The sequence below is a fragment of the Antechinus flavipes genome, chromosome 6, assembly GCF_016432865.1.
Source record: "Antechinus flavipes isolate AdamAnt ecotype Samford, QLD, Australia chromosome 6, AdamAnt_v2, whole genome shotgun sequence".
Classification (NCBI taxonomy): domain Eukaryota; kingdom Metazoa; phylum Chordata; class Mammalia; order Dasyuromorphia; family Dasyuridae; genus Antechinus; species Antechinus flavipes.
In genome coordinates this window covers 31,257,575-31,269,802 of record NC_067403.1, presented here as the reverse complement: position 1 = coordinate 31,269,802, position 12,228 = coordinate 31,257,575, and the positions used below count along the sequence as shown (strand labels likewise).

At 33.4% G+C, this 12,228-nt stretch overlaps 1 protein-coding gene across 2 annotated transcripts in view; it reads left to right on the top strand.

The window, feature by feature from the left end:
• ATP8A1 (ATPase phospholipid transporting 8A1) overlaps positions 1-12,228 on the top strand; it is a 256,720-nt gene that overhangs the window by 33,456 nt on the left and 211,036 nt on the right. For both annotated transcript variants that reach the window (XM_051966099.1, XM_051966098.1), the window contains exons 2-3: positions 4,713-4,827; positions 8,316-8,415. In XM_051966099.1, the coding sequence (XP_051822059.1) occupies positions 4,713-4,827; positions 8,316-8,415 (215 nt within the window). The remainder of the gene's footprint in view (positions 1-4,712; positions 4,828-8,315; positions 8,416-12,228) is intronic.

Genomic DNA, 12,228 nt, shown 5'->3' with positions numbered 1-12,228 from the left:
TTCTGCATTTTCACTGACTTTCCTGGTGCTTTGAATACTCTTCCTCCTTATCACTACTTCCTTTAAGTCTTAGCTAAAGTCCCCCCTTTTGTGAGAAGTCTTTCCCAGTCCTCCTTAATGCAAGTGCCTTCCCTCCATTGATGATCTCCATTTTTTCCTATCCACATCTTGTTGTATATAATTCTTTGACTGTTGCTTCTTTATTAGACTGTAACCTCTTTGACAGAAAGGACTGTTTTTTGCCCTTTTTTTGAATCCCTAGATCTTACAAAGAGCTATTTTTTGACCACAAAGAGCTATTTTTGCTATTATTGCCACAATGCCTGGCACGTAATTAGGGCTTAATAAATGCTCATTGACTTGAATTCAAAATACCATAGGATCGTAGTGCTGAAAAAGACCTTAAAATGATCTAAGCTAGCTGATTTCTTTCATATGTGCAAACTAAATCCCAGAAAGTTAAATGACTGTAGCTTGTTAGTGGAAAAACAGGAATGAAAACGTAGCTCTCCCCACTTGCAGTGATTGATGCCCCAGCTTCTACTTGTGTCCACCAGAAAAAAATGACTAGTTTTAGAATACAATCATTAGCAAGAAAAAGTTTTAAAAGCTTATGATAAGTAATAACTGGTATCCCAGAGAACTGATTATGAAGTGTGATACCCATTCTATGACTAAGAATAAATGGACTCAAAATGCAGAATGAGAAATACATTTCTGGGTGTGGTCAATATGGGAATTTTTGTCTGACAATGCAAATCTCTGGCAAGGATTTTATTTTTCGTTAATATTATTTATTTGGGGAGGAGCTGGGGATGAAAGGAAGAATGGGAATAGTAGTAGGATTGTCCTTTGTCCCTCCAAAAAGAAAAAAAGTTGATTGAAACTATTTTTTAAATGTGCAAGAGAACATATACAATATTAGAAACGCAAACAGGTTAGCTTTGAAATTTACTTGTTGATAGTAATAATACATAGTATTATTATCTATGAGATAGTATCATAGTATTAGTATTGAAGTAATACATAGAGATATGCACAATCTTTTTTTTTTTCCGTATTTTATATTATATGAGGAAATGGGCATTTTCTTTGGTGTTTTATAGGTTCAGAATTGGAAAATAAAATAAACTTTTAAAAAAAGTAAATAATTGATTTAACCTCAGAGCTTGGATTTTGTTTCTTAGCTTTCTAATGTATGTATTTTAACTATTATATGTTACATATATGTTTATATTAATAGCTTATTTCCCTCCTAGACTACAGATTTCATGAGAGCAGTGATAGTGTCTTATCTTAGTTTATCTCTATCAGTTACTAGCATGTAAGTGGCATTTAAAATGGAAGTTGCTAATTGCATATATTTTATTTGAATTGTCTATGTTTAAAATGTTAGTATCTTTCTATAATTATTTATTGCAAACTTAACTATTTTTCAATGCATAGAGAAGAACAAGAGATTTCTACACCCAATTAGTGCTGTGTATGTTTCTTTAAGAACCATATATAATATAAAAATTTTAATAAGGTAACCACAAAACTGTTGCCTTCTGATTTTTTTTTTGTGTGGTTTTCTATGCATTTAAAAATGTTTTCTTGTTTCCCTTTGTATTTTGACATTTCTGTCAAACTACCTACTAATTTACTTTCTCTTGTCACAAATACTTCCTGCAAAATAAATGTGTACTTTAGTGATGGATATTTCATTCTTTATCTCTAACCACTGCTTTTATCCCTAGTCTTTTTGAAGTCCTTCTTGTTTTCTGCTTTGATCAGAATTCTCAACTCTTTAAAAGTTCTTTTACTTCATGTTATGTGTTTTGCAGTCATAGTATAAATTATTCTCTTGGTCTTACTTCATTCTGTATCAGTTCATATATTTTTCCAATCTTCAAAATCATCCAAATTATATTAAGTCATTGGAATCTCCATTGAGAAGATAGGAATCATACATTTGTGGTTAGTGATGTAAATGTAAGAATTTAAATTCTGATATGACCTTTCGTGGCAGTAGTTTTTGATCTGAAATGCCTAAATTTAGACATGGGGGAAGATAAATGCAATCATAATAATATGATTAATAATAATAATAATAGATACAATAAATACAATAATAATAATAAATACAAAAATAAATACATCACAAAAGGAAACCTACTTATAGTAGAGTAGATTTCCTTTGTGATTGTATTTATCTTACACATTTAAAAACATTCTGAGAAGAGATCTGGAGGCTTGTCCACATATTTAAAGGGTACAGTGACATAAAAAAAAAAGACTAAAGACATCTCTGTTACAGAATAATCAATGCTACTTCCCTTTTTAAGAAATAATATCTTGGTTATTCTGAATCCTTAATTACAAAGGGGCCAGCTGCAATTCCTCAACTTAGGAGTTAGTTCAGAAAAGATTATGATGTTGTACAAAGTATTTTTGTCAGAAACAAATGAAAGGCCCAACAGTTAAAGGGGAAACAAAACAAAATAGGCATTTGTGCTATTTGGATTATCCTTCTTTTCTAGGCTGTTTTCTTGATCGCTCCTACTTCCCCTTTGTCTCCTCCCCTCACGTTACTTCTTACTCCTTCACTCAGCAGCCAAATTGATCTTCCTAAAGGGCAGGTGCAACCATGTTATTCCCTTCTTCATTATGCTGCAGTGACACCCCATTATCTCCAGGATCAAATGTCAATTCCTCTGACTTTGAAAATGGATTCTTCCAACCTTGACAATCTTTTCCTGCCTCCAGCTTTCATGTTCTCTTGATCTGTGCTTTTTTTACTTCATGGCTGGAATATTTGTTCTTTTCCCTGACTTCCTTCAAGACTCAATTCAAATCTGACTTTCTGAAAACAAAACACAAACAAGAAAAAGCCTTTCACCGCTCCTCCCCAGCTTCCTTCTGAGATAGCTTCCCATTTAGTTTATTCCTATCTCGTCTGTACTTTGCTGTTTCCATGTTGTTTCTCACATTGGCCAGAATTTTGTCATTTATTTTCTTTGTATACTCAGAGAGCTTAGAGCAGTATCTGGCCCATTTGAGTTCCTTAATAAATAATTATTAACTGTGGATACAAGTTTAGCATTCCCTAGTTCAGCAAACTTTCCACTGACTTCTTTAATTAACATGGTGGACATGGTCCTGTCTGGGGGAGCCCAGATCCCTGGTTTAGTTTCTCTGAGAATTGTCCATCACACAGTAAACTCTGTTACCAACCTGTTGCCTGAATTACCACTTTCTCCCTCTTTTCAAAGGAATGTGTCAAAAGGAGTCAGTTGGCAGGGGAATAGGATAGAAGTTTGACTTATAAACATATTTTCAGGATTCTTGCAACAAACATCCTGTGTTACTTATTTATCAGATTTTGTAACATGTCATATACACATACATATAATTAATTTATATGATATGTAATATATATTACTAACTAACTAATATATAACTAACTAAAATTGCAGTGTTATCAAGGACTGTTAGATGGCTCAGTGTATAGAACATTGTTTCTGAAGTCAGAAGAACCCGAGTTCAAGTCCACTTAAAACTATGCGACTCTAGAGAAGTAACTTAACTCGAATTACCTTGCCAATAAATAAATAAAATAAAATTAGTATTATCACTACATCTTCTAGAGTGGAAAAATCCTAATCTTTTGAATTTCATATTCTTATCAGAAACTGAAGAAAAAAAAACCTATTGTTTTTAACTTCTGATTCATTTTTTTGTACTACTAAAACTAATTTCTACTATAGATATACTTTATTTATATTTAAAATCTATTTTTAGCAATGCAGCAAAGCATTGTCCAAGTAGAATCTTTTGGATCTTTCGATTTGGTTTAGGTAAACTGTAGTCAGGTGTCTTATAAAGTACAAAGAAATTATCCCATGAAACTAACTCTTAATTCTTTGGGATTTTAAGTAGGAAAGAGATGGCCAGAGGAAACAGATGAGGAGGAGGATGATTTAAATATATGCGAATTTTTTTCCTGTCCTGAATAACCAAAATCTACTTTTCTCTCTCTCCTCAATACCCAAAATGGATTTATTCATAAAAAGTTTATTCAAATTTAATATTGTTTCTTCCTTTGTTACCTCTTCCCCTACCTCAACTTGCCATCTTGGCAAAACAAGTCTTATTATTATCTCTCTCTCTGGCCAATTCATTCCTTTCTTCCCTACCTTACCAACCATCTTTGGTTCTGGAGTATCTGAATGCAGTGTTTTAATTTCTGCTCTTATTGCCCCATAGTCTTCCATCCCTATAACTTGTGGACTAGTACACAGCCACTTTTCCCCTTTGTATACTTTGCTTCCTATTAAATTTTCAGTTCCTTGCAGGAAAGAACTCTCTTTTGCATTCATAATTGCATCACCAATGCTTAGTACAGGACTTGGGGCATTATCCTTAAAGAATGCTTTTTTATTTATTCATTTGTTCATTCCCTTCAAGATTTTTATTTAAATTAAAATCTTAGGCTAGAGAGGCCTGTGAGAAGAGAGAAACAAGGGAATATTCTATTAAATCAATCAAATATATGTTCAATGTGTCTACTATTGAAGATCTACATAGAAAAAAAGTCATTTGAAATTTAAATTTTAAAGAAAACTGAAACAAATCTTTGATCATTTTTGAAGACTCAAAAAGCATATTTTTGATAAATAATGCATAATGAAATATTTCTTAGTTATTAAAATTTTTCTCTTTTTTTGAAGGCTATGAGAAGACAGATGATGTTTCAGAGAAAACCTCTCTGGCTGATCAGGAAGAAATAAGAACTATATTTCTCAACCAACCTCAGCTGACCAAGTTCTGCAACAACCATGTGAGGTAAAAACTTCCTAACAATTATTGTAGTGTAATCTTTCAGTATCACAAAATCTAGAGCAGTGTTATTAAACTCAGAAAAACAAGAGCTACTAGTTGCTATACATAAGGATCCTTGCAGATGATTTAGTGACTTAGAAAACCTTATATTAAAACTGTTTATGTTCTGTGGTATTTTTACTTATTTTGTTAAATATTTCCCAATTTCATTTTAATCTGACTCAGTTCATACTTAAGAGTGGCGTGAGCCCCATGGGCACTGACTGGAGTCTGTAAGTCTCCCTTTGGTAATTATTGGACATGTTGACCCTTGTCAAATCACTTTGCCTCTATAGAGATAATAATAATTCTACTTTTACCTCAAAAAGTCAAATGAAATAATATAAATGAAGTACTTCATAAGCTTCACTGGCTTTTATTCAATACTTTTTTTAAAAATTAATTCTAACAACAATAATAGTATCCTCAACTATGTAAAGAAAGACAATCTCCCCTACGTGGACTTTAGCTATGAAATTCAATATTTGAGTCCAATGTGTACAAGAATGGAGATATGGCTTAGATTGCTAATTCTTTTAGGGTAGAGAAATGAAAATGCATCAGGTGGGGATTAGATCTTCTGGGAAAGTTATATGCTGGAAGGTAAATGTCAAAAATCTGTGGCAAAGGAGATAATATTTGCAAAGTGCCTAGCACAATAGTGATTATTCTCTTCCCTCTCCCCACTTCACATTGTTTCTATTGAGATTTGGGGGGTATTTGACATTAGCTTTATCAACTGATTTTTGAATATCTTTTTGGGAGTACTTTTTATAAATGTTTTAATAATCTTTGTAAATTCTAACAAGAAATCTGTAGGATGTTTTGAGCTCTCATTGTAATTATTGTTCTATGATTTATGTTGTGGTTTTCTTCTAAGTAGGGTATATATTTTTTAAAAGTGAAAGTGTATATAGTTGTGAGATGATTGCATTTAATCCCCAGTAATCAAAAGCTATTTAATTATTCTAGGTAATTTGAGTGAAGCTAACATTTAAAGGATCTAACTGGGACTCTGATTAGCACGTTGATTAAGATGGATGATATATCAAGTTTTCTTAATAATTCATACTCACATTTACATATATACATGCTTATACATGTGTATAATATACAGACATACAATAAACATATATGTTATATACATAAATATATTTACAAATATATAATATACACACATACCATACACATATGTATACATACATGTATACATATATATGCACCCTGAAATACTCCTTTAATATTGTTTGCTTAGAAAATGTTTGGCCAACTTAAAGAGAAAGAAACAAAAGAACATAATTTTATGGTGATCCAAAAGATGAATTTTAGCTACAAGTATCATTTCTGATCTTTTCCACTAGAGCTGTCATCAAATAAAGAAATAATTGTTTGGTTCAGTTTTTATTTCTGTTTCCTTTCTCTAATGATCAAGATGTTCAAGAGAAAGTGAGATATACCCAAGATAGGACGTAATAGAAACCAAGAAGAGGAATAATCCACTTTTTCTCTCTCTCTCAGTAATTGAAAATTGGTTATAAAAAAAAAAAAGAAAGAAAGTTTGAGAGTTGAACCACGGGGTCTGTATATAACAAGTTAGGAGAATGTAATAAGTTACAGATAAATGAATTTTGATGTGATGAGTTTTGTAATTATGATAAACGACCTTCACATGCGATCTGTTACTAGTTTGTGCTTTTACTCTCTACAGCAAGTTTATAGCAATGTTTATGTCTCAGTGAGTTTGCCAGGTATCACCTTCCTAACTAGTCATTCTTTCACCTGCTTAGCAAAAGAAACATATGGCTGTATCCAGCCAGACTAGAGGTAGACTTGTGGCTGTAATTGCACTAGTAAAAAGTCCATCAGACACCAAGTACAGATGGTATTACTCTCAATGCTGTCTTATGAATGCCATTTTCTTAAATAGTTTCACTTTCTGAGCATGTGTTCCAACTCTAGAAATGTTAAAAATCATTTACCTCTTGCCCAAATCTCTGGATTATTTTAGCAAAGACATTATTTCCCATCAAAGAATTCTGTGCTATCCTTTTATCCTTTGGCTAAAAATACTGAAGGAGGTTTAGGGGAAAAGAAAAAGAACCTTTGTGTCCTAAAATATGGATAGCAGCTTTCCTTGTGGTGTCAAAGAAATTCCCTTCAATTGTGAAATGGCTGGATAAGTTGTGGTATATAATTGTGATGGAGTACTCCGCAATAGATGGAGTACTATTGTGCTGTAAGAAATGATGAGCTCTACGATCTTGGAGAAACATGAATAGATTTGCACAAAATAATGAAGAACAAAATGAGCAGAACCCCAGGGAATGTTGTATACAATAACAGTAGTATGTTTTAAGAATGACTTTGAGTGAATAAGCCATTTTGGCTATTATTAATACCTAAAGTAGCTACAAAAGACATTTGAAAGAAAATACTGTCTACATCCAGAAAAAGAACTGATAAATAGAAGTATCTATAGGACGGTTTTACATATAACGTGTGTGTGTGTCACACATTTATCCCTAATGGCAAGTATCTCTAGGGTGCGGATAACTATTATCTAGGGAGGGGAATGAAAAAAAAAAAAAGGAAAAAGAGGTTATTTGATAACTTCATTATATATTTAAAGGGAATACAAAGTTGTACATAATACATTTGCAGTTTCATGTACAGTCATCTTTTTTTTCTATTCTACTGTATTATGTAAATGCTTATTTTCTTTCTTAAGTTCAGAATAAAATAAATAAACTAAAAATAATATAAAGGTAATTTCCCAAAACCTGCATGACTGGGCTTTAATCTGTCTTTACCATCATTTATATGGTTTCCCATACAGACACTATATAATCTAGTCCATCTATCCTTCTTACCTTTTTTCATATACAGAATTCTATTTCCCCTCTCTATATTTTTGCACTGGCCACTCCCTATCTCTGGAATATACTCTCATCTCATGTTCTAGAGTGCTAAGTTTTCTCCAGGGACAATCTTCTACATGAAACCTTCCCTAATCCTCACAATGACTAGTGCCTTCCCCATTGAGAAGTTACCTATTGTATGTATATCCCTATCTCTCCCCCAAAATCTCCTTGAAGACTGGGACTTTTTTGCTTTTGTCTTTAATCTAACAATAAATGCATTGTGATTGATTAAAAACAGAGGCCACTGTCAATAACTCTGATGAAACATAAATGGCCAAAGACTTGTACAAAAGGTTTTGCCCAGAAAACAGAATCCATGTTGGCTTTGAGACGTCACTTGTTACATAGATGGAGCTCCCTCCTAGAAGAGATTATTTTGTACTTCATTTACCTTCATGGTCTTCTGGAATGCTTTCCCTATGTTGAATAAAATGCACATTTTCTTGATGCCGTGGTTTTTGGAGAGTAATGTGGAAGTCATGAATTAACTTGTATTTTTGAGGCTTTTTTCTCCTGATTTGTATTTTACAGCACAGCCAAGTACAACATCATTACATTCCTGCCAAGATTTCTGTACTCCCAGTTCAGAAGAGCTGCAAATTCATTTTTTCTTTTTATTGCATTGCTTCAAGTAAGTACATCAATTAAAAAAAAAAAAACCTAGCATTTAAGGTCATATGCTGAGGTACTAATAAATGTCTTTGATAAGCTTTGGACTTGGTTTATCAACTCTTGGGAAATTCTCAAAGGTGAAGATAAGCTAGTTTGCAAACTCAGACCAGCCTTTTGTCACAGGTTGTACCTATTTCCCTGGTCCCTCCTCCCTAAGGCTATATAATTGAGTTTTTCCCATTTCATTATATATATCTTCAAATTTTAACTCTTAGACCATTAATATAACAGCAGGCTTTGCTTTTGTCCAGTTAGACCTGCTACCAGAAATGTTATATTTATTGTGTTTATGTGTGTTTTTATTGTCTTTTTTGCATAGTCAAATATCTGAAGTGTTTATTAATTCTTTAAAAAGTGAAAAGGACTGTTCTAAGTACCAGGGATACAGAGAAAAATAAAATTACTCCCTTCCCCACCCCAAGAAGAGTTTAGCTAGTTTGCAGACTCACCAGAAATATTTTATTTACTGTGTTTTTATTGTCTTTTTTTTTCATAATCACATATCTGAGCAGTTTTTATTAATTCTTTAATAAATGCCGTGGATAAGAGAAAAACAAAATTATCCCCTTCTCCACTCCAAGAGAAGAGAGAAAGTAAGAGAGAAGTAAGGAGAAATATAATATAATATGATAGGGAGAAAAAAATACAACAAACCATGTACATATAAGATATGTACAATGATAAGTTGGAGGTAATCTGAGAAAGAACATAGGAGAATTAAAATACTTAAAGAAGACTTTCTCAGTGTTTAATTCTCCTGAGAAAGTCTTCTTGCAGAAGATGAGATTAGCTGAAACTCGAGGGAAGACAGGAGGCGGAATTGAGGAGGAAAAGCAAATGCTTGGAGCTGGGAGCTGGGTTCTTCTATATATACAGTTAGTGTCCATGTATACAGAATCCATGAGGTGACCAAAGAATAAGACTAAAAAGATGGAAAGGGACTGGGTCATGGAGGGATTTAAAATCAAACAGATGTTCTGTTTGATCCTGGAGATCCTAAGGAACCACTGCAGTTTATGGAGACTGACCTATGCTTAGGAGGTGAGGAAAGACTTGTGGCAGGGAGACCACAATAGCCAGCTATTGCCCTGGCCCAGGTATATGGTAATGAGGGCCTTCACCTGGGTGACAGCAGAGATTGGAGCATCTTTGAGAGAGTTGCGAAACTGGAATACATAGGATTTGGCAACAGATTGATGAGAAGAGGATGAGAGAGAAGAAGAAGCCTCAAGGAGGACATCCAGGGTGACTTGGAGGATGGTGGGACCCTGAATAGCATTGAGAAATTAGGAAGAAGGCAGAATTTTGGGAGAACAATGATTTCAATGTTGGATGTCTGTGGGACATCCGTTCAAGCTGTCCAACAGGTGGTTGGTGATGCAAGACCAGAATCCAGGAGAGAGGTGATGGCTAAATAAGTATAGTGTAGCTCATACACATAAAGACTATAATTAAATCCATGTGAGCTGCTAAGATCATCAAATGAGATAGGATAGAGGGAGGGATACCAGACTAGTGTCCTGATGAAGATCCATTAAGGAAAGGACGAGAAGGAGTTGTTAGATCAGTAAGAGGAGTCCATTTGGTGAAAATACATAGATCAGTTCACATAGAATTAGAAAGGATGATCAACATACTCCCATCCAGCCTTCTCATTTTAAAGATGGGGAAACTGAGGCAGAAAGCAGGTGTGACTCTCCAAAATCACACAGGTAGCACAGCTTAAGATTCTGACTCGGTTCCTTAGGTCCCAAATTCAATGTTTTGGCCAATGTACCATGACTATTAGAGGTGGTTCGTTTTGTGTATTAAAACATACATGCTGTTTAGATGAATTGCACATATTTAACCTATATTGGATTACTTGCTGTCTGAGGGGGAAAGTGGAGAAGGAGGGAGAAAAATACAGAACACAAGATTTTTTAAAGGGAAATGTTGAAAATTATCTTTGTATACATTTTGAAAAATAAAAAGTTATTATTTAAAAAAAAAAAAACAAAAACCATATATGCAACTTGAAGGTCATTTTAGTGTTCTTAGCCAAAGACATTCCCCATGATGGCTAATTAGCTATAAATGAGAATCTCTTAAGGGGATTCACATAAGGCAGCTAATTTAGTTTCCCATACCCATTTAAAATGTGATGGCAGCCTCCAACTGTTATCTTTATGAGAACGTTGTGGGAACAGATTCTTAAAGTGTTATTTCGAGCTATCTTGTTCCCTGCTATCTTGCCATAGGTATTGGCTCTTAACTACCATTGGCTGTGGAGCTTGGAGAAGTTCCTACCTAGAATGGCTCACAGTATGAATCCAGGTGATGGTGTCCTGTTACCAGATTGAAAAAGCAGGGCCAAAATTTCCTCTTCTGCTCCCTTAGGTTTTGTTTATGGAGGATTATGAGATGATGTCCTTTTTTGAAATACTCCTTAGAGAGTCTTGGTTAATGCTTGATTTTCAGCGGTATAATTATCAGCTCCCTGAGCTCAAGGGTAATTTAGAGCTCCTGATGAGGTGTTTTCTTCTCACATGGTCATTCTCTCTGGACGATACTTTTGTGTTAATAGTTTTGTGGCAGTAACCGAAACTTGGATACATTTCTTGATAATTCAGGGCTTGGGCTCAAAGATTTCAGTATTCTTAGGATGTTATAAGTATTGTGCTTATTTGTTTGTTTTTTGAGACCATTCTGTGATAAGAAACAAACAAATGATGAATGAAAAAATGAATATATGCCCACATATTATATATATATGTACATATGTGTATATATGTATATGTATGTACTTATGTGTGTATATACACACATATATTACACACAGAAGATGGGTGAGCTCTATTGAAATATTGGACTTAAAAATAAATATTAGACTGTTTAAAAATGAACTTTTGACAGAATAATATAATAGTATTGATTAGGGAGCTTTACTGACTGTATGTGTATGTTTTAGCTGAACTTGTGTTCACTAATATAGATCTGTGATTCTTTTGCAATATGTAGTTTTAGAGAATTCCCTGACATGGAGAATTTAAGGGGACTTGCTTTGGGATGTATAAACAATTTTATATCAGAGGTGGAACTTGCCGAGTCCCCAAGTTGACTAGTTCTTTATGAACTAGAGTCAAGTAGCCCTTTTTATTCTCAACATTAATTCTTAAGCCATTGATTTAAGCCATATAAAATTCTATGCTTTTTTGGAAATTACACATGTTGTAATAAATCTGAAATGTGCTATTTATTTGGGATGAAATCTGAGAATATAAAATGTTAAAATGTCAAAGTGTGATGGAGCAGGTACCAAATATTCCAAACATAAAATTATACTTTGAGTTCAATCATTGAAAATACTACAAGTTTAACTTGTATCACGGACCTAGTCATTTGTTAAATTGGTAATAGATGATCAAGGATGGGAAAAGATGCAAGAATCTTTTTCATGGCAGTAGTGTTTGCAGAATAATTTAGGTCATTCTCATTAAGTTTCCAAAGGACCTGAGTTAGAGTGGTTTTTTTATTTAAAAGTGACTTTTATGATTTCTGGTACTAATTGATTTTTCTTCATTTTGAAAGAAACTTCCTTAGCTTTTCTAGTCCATCTTCCTCACCACAGAAATGAAAGTATTGAAGAATAGGATTATATTTCACTTTCAGTCTTAGAATTAGAGAGATGAATTTTTACATTGTTTCAGAGTTCTGCCATATGTAATTCCATTTCATTTATAGCTTGCTTACATTTATATTACTTGCTAATGTATTATATTGGTGTTGTATG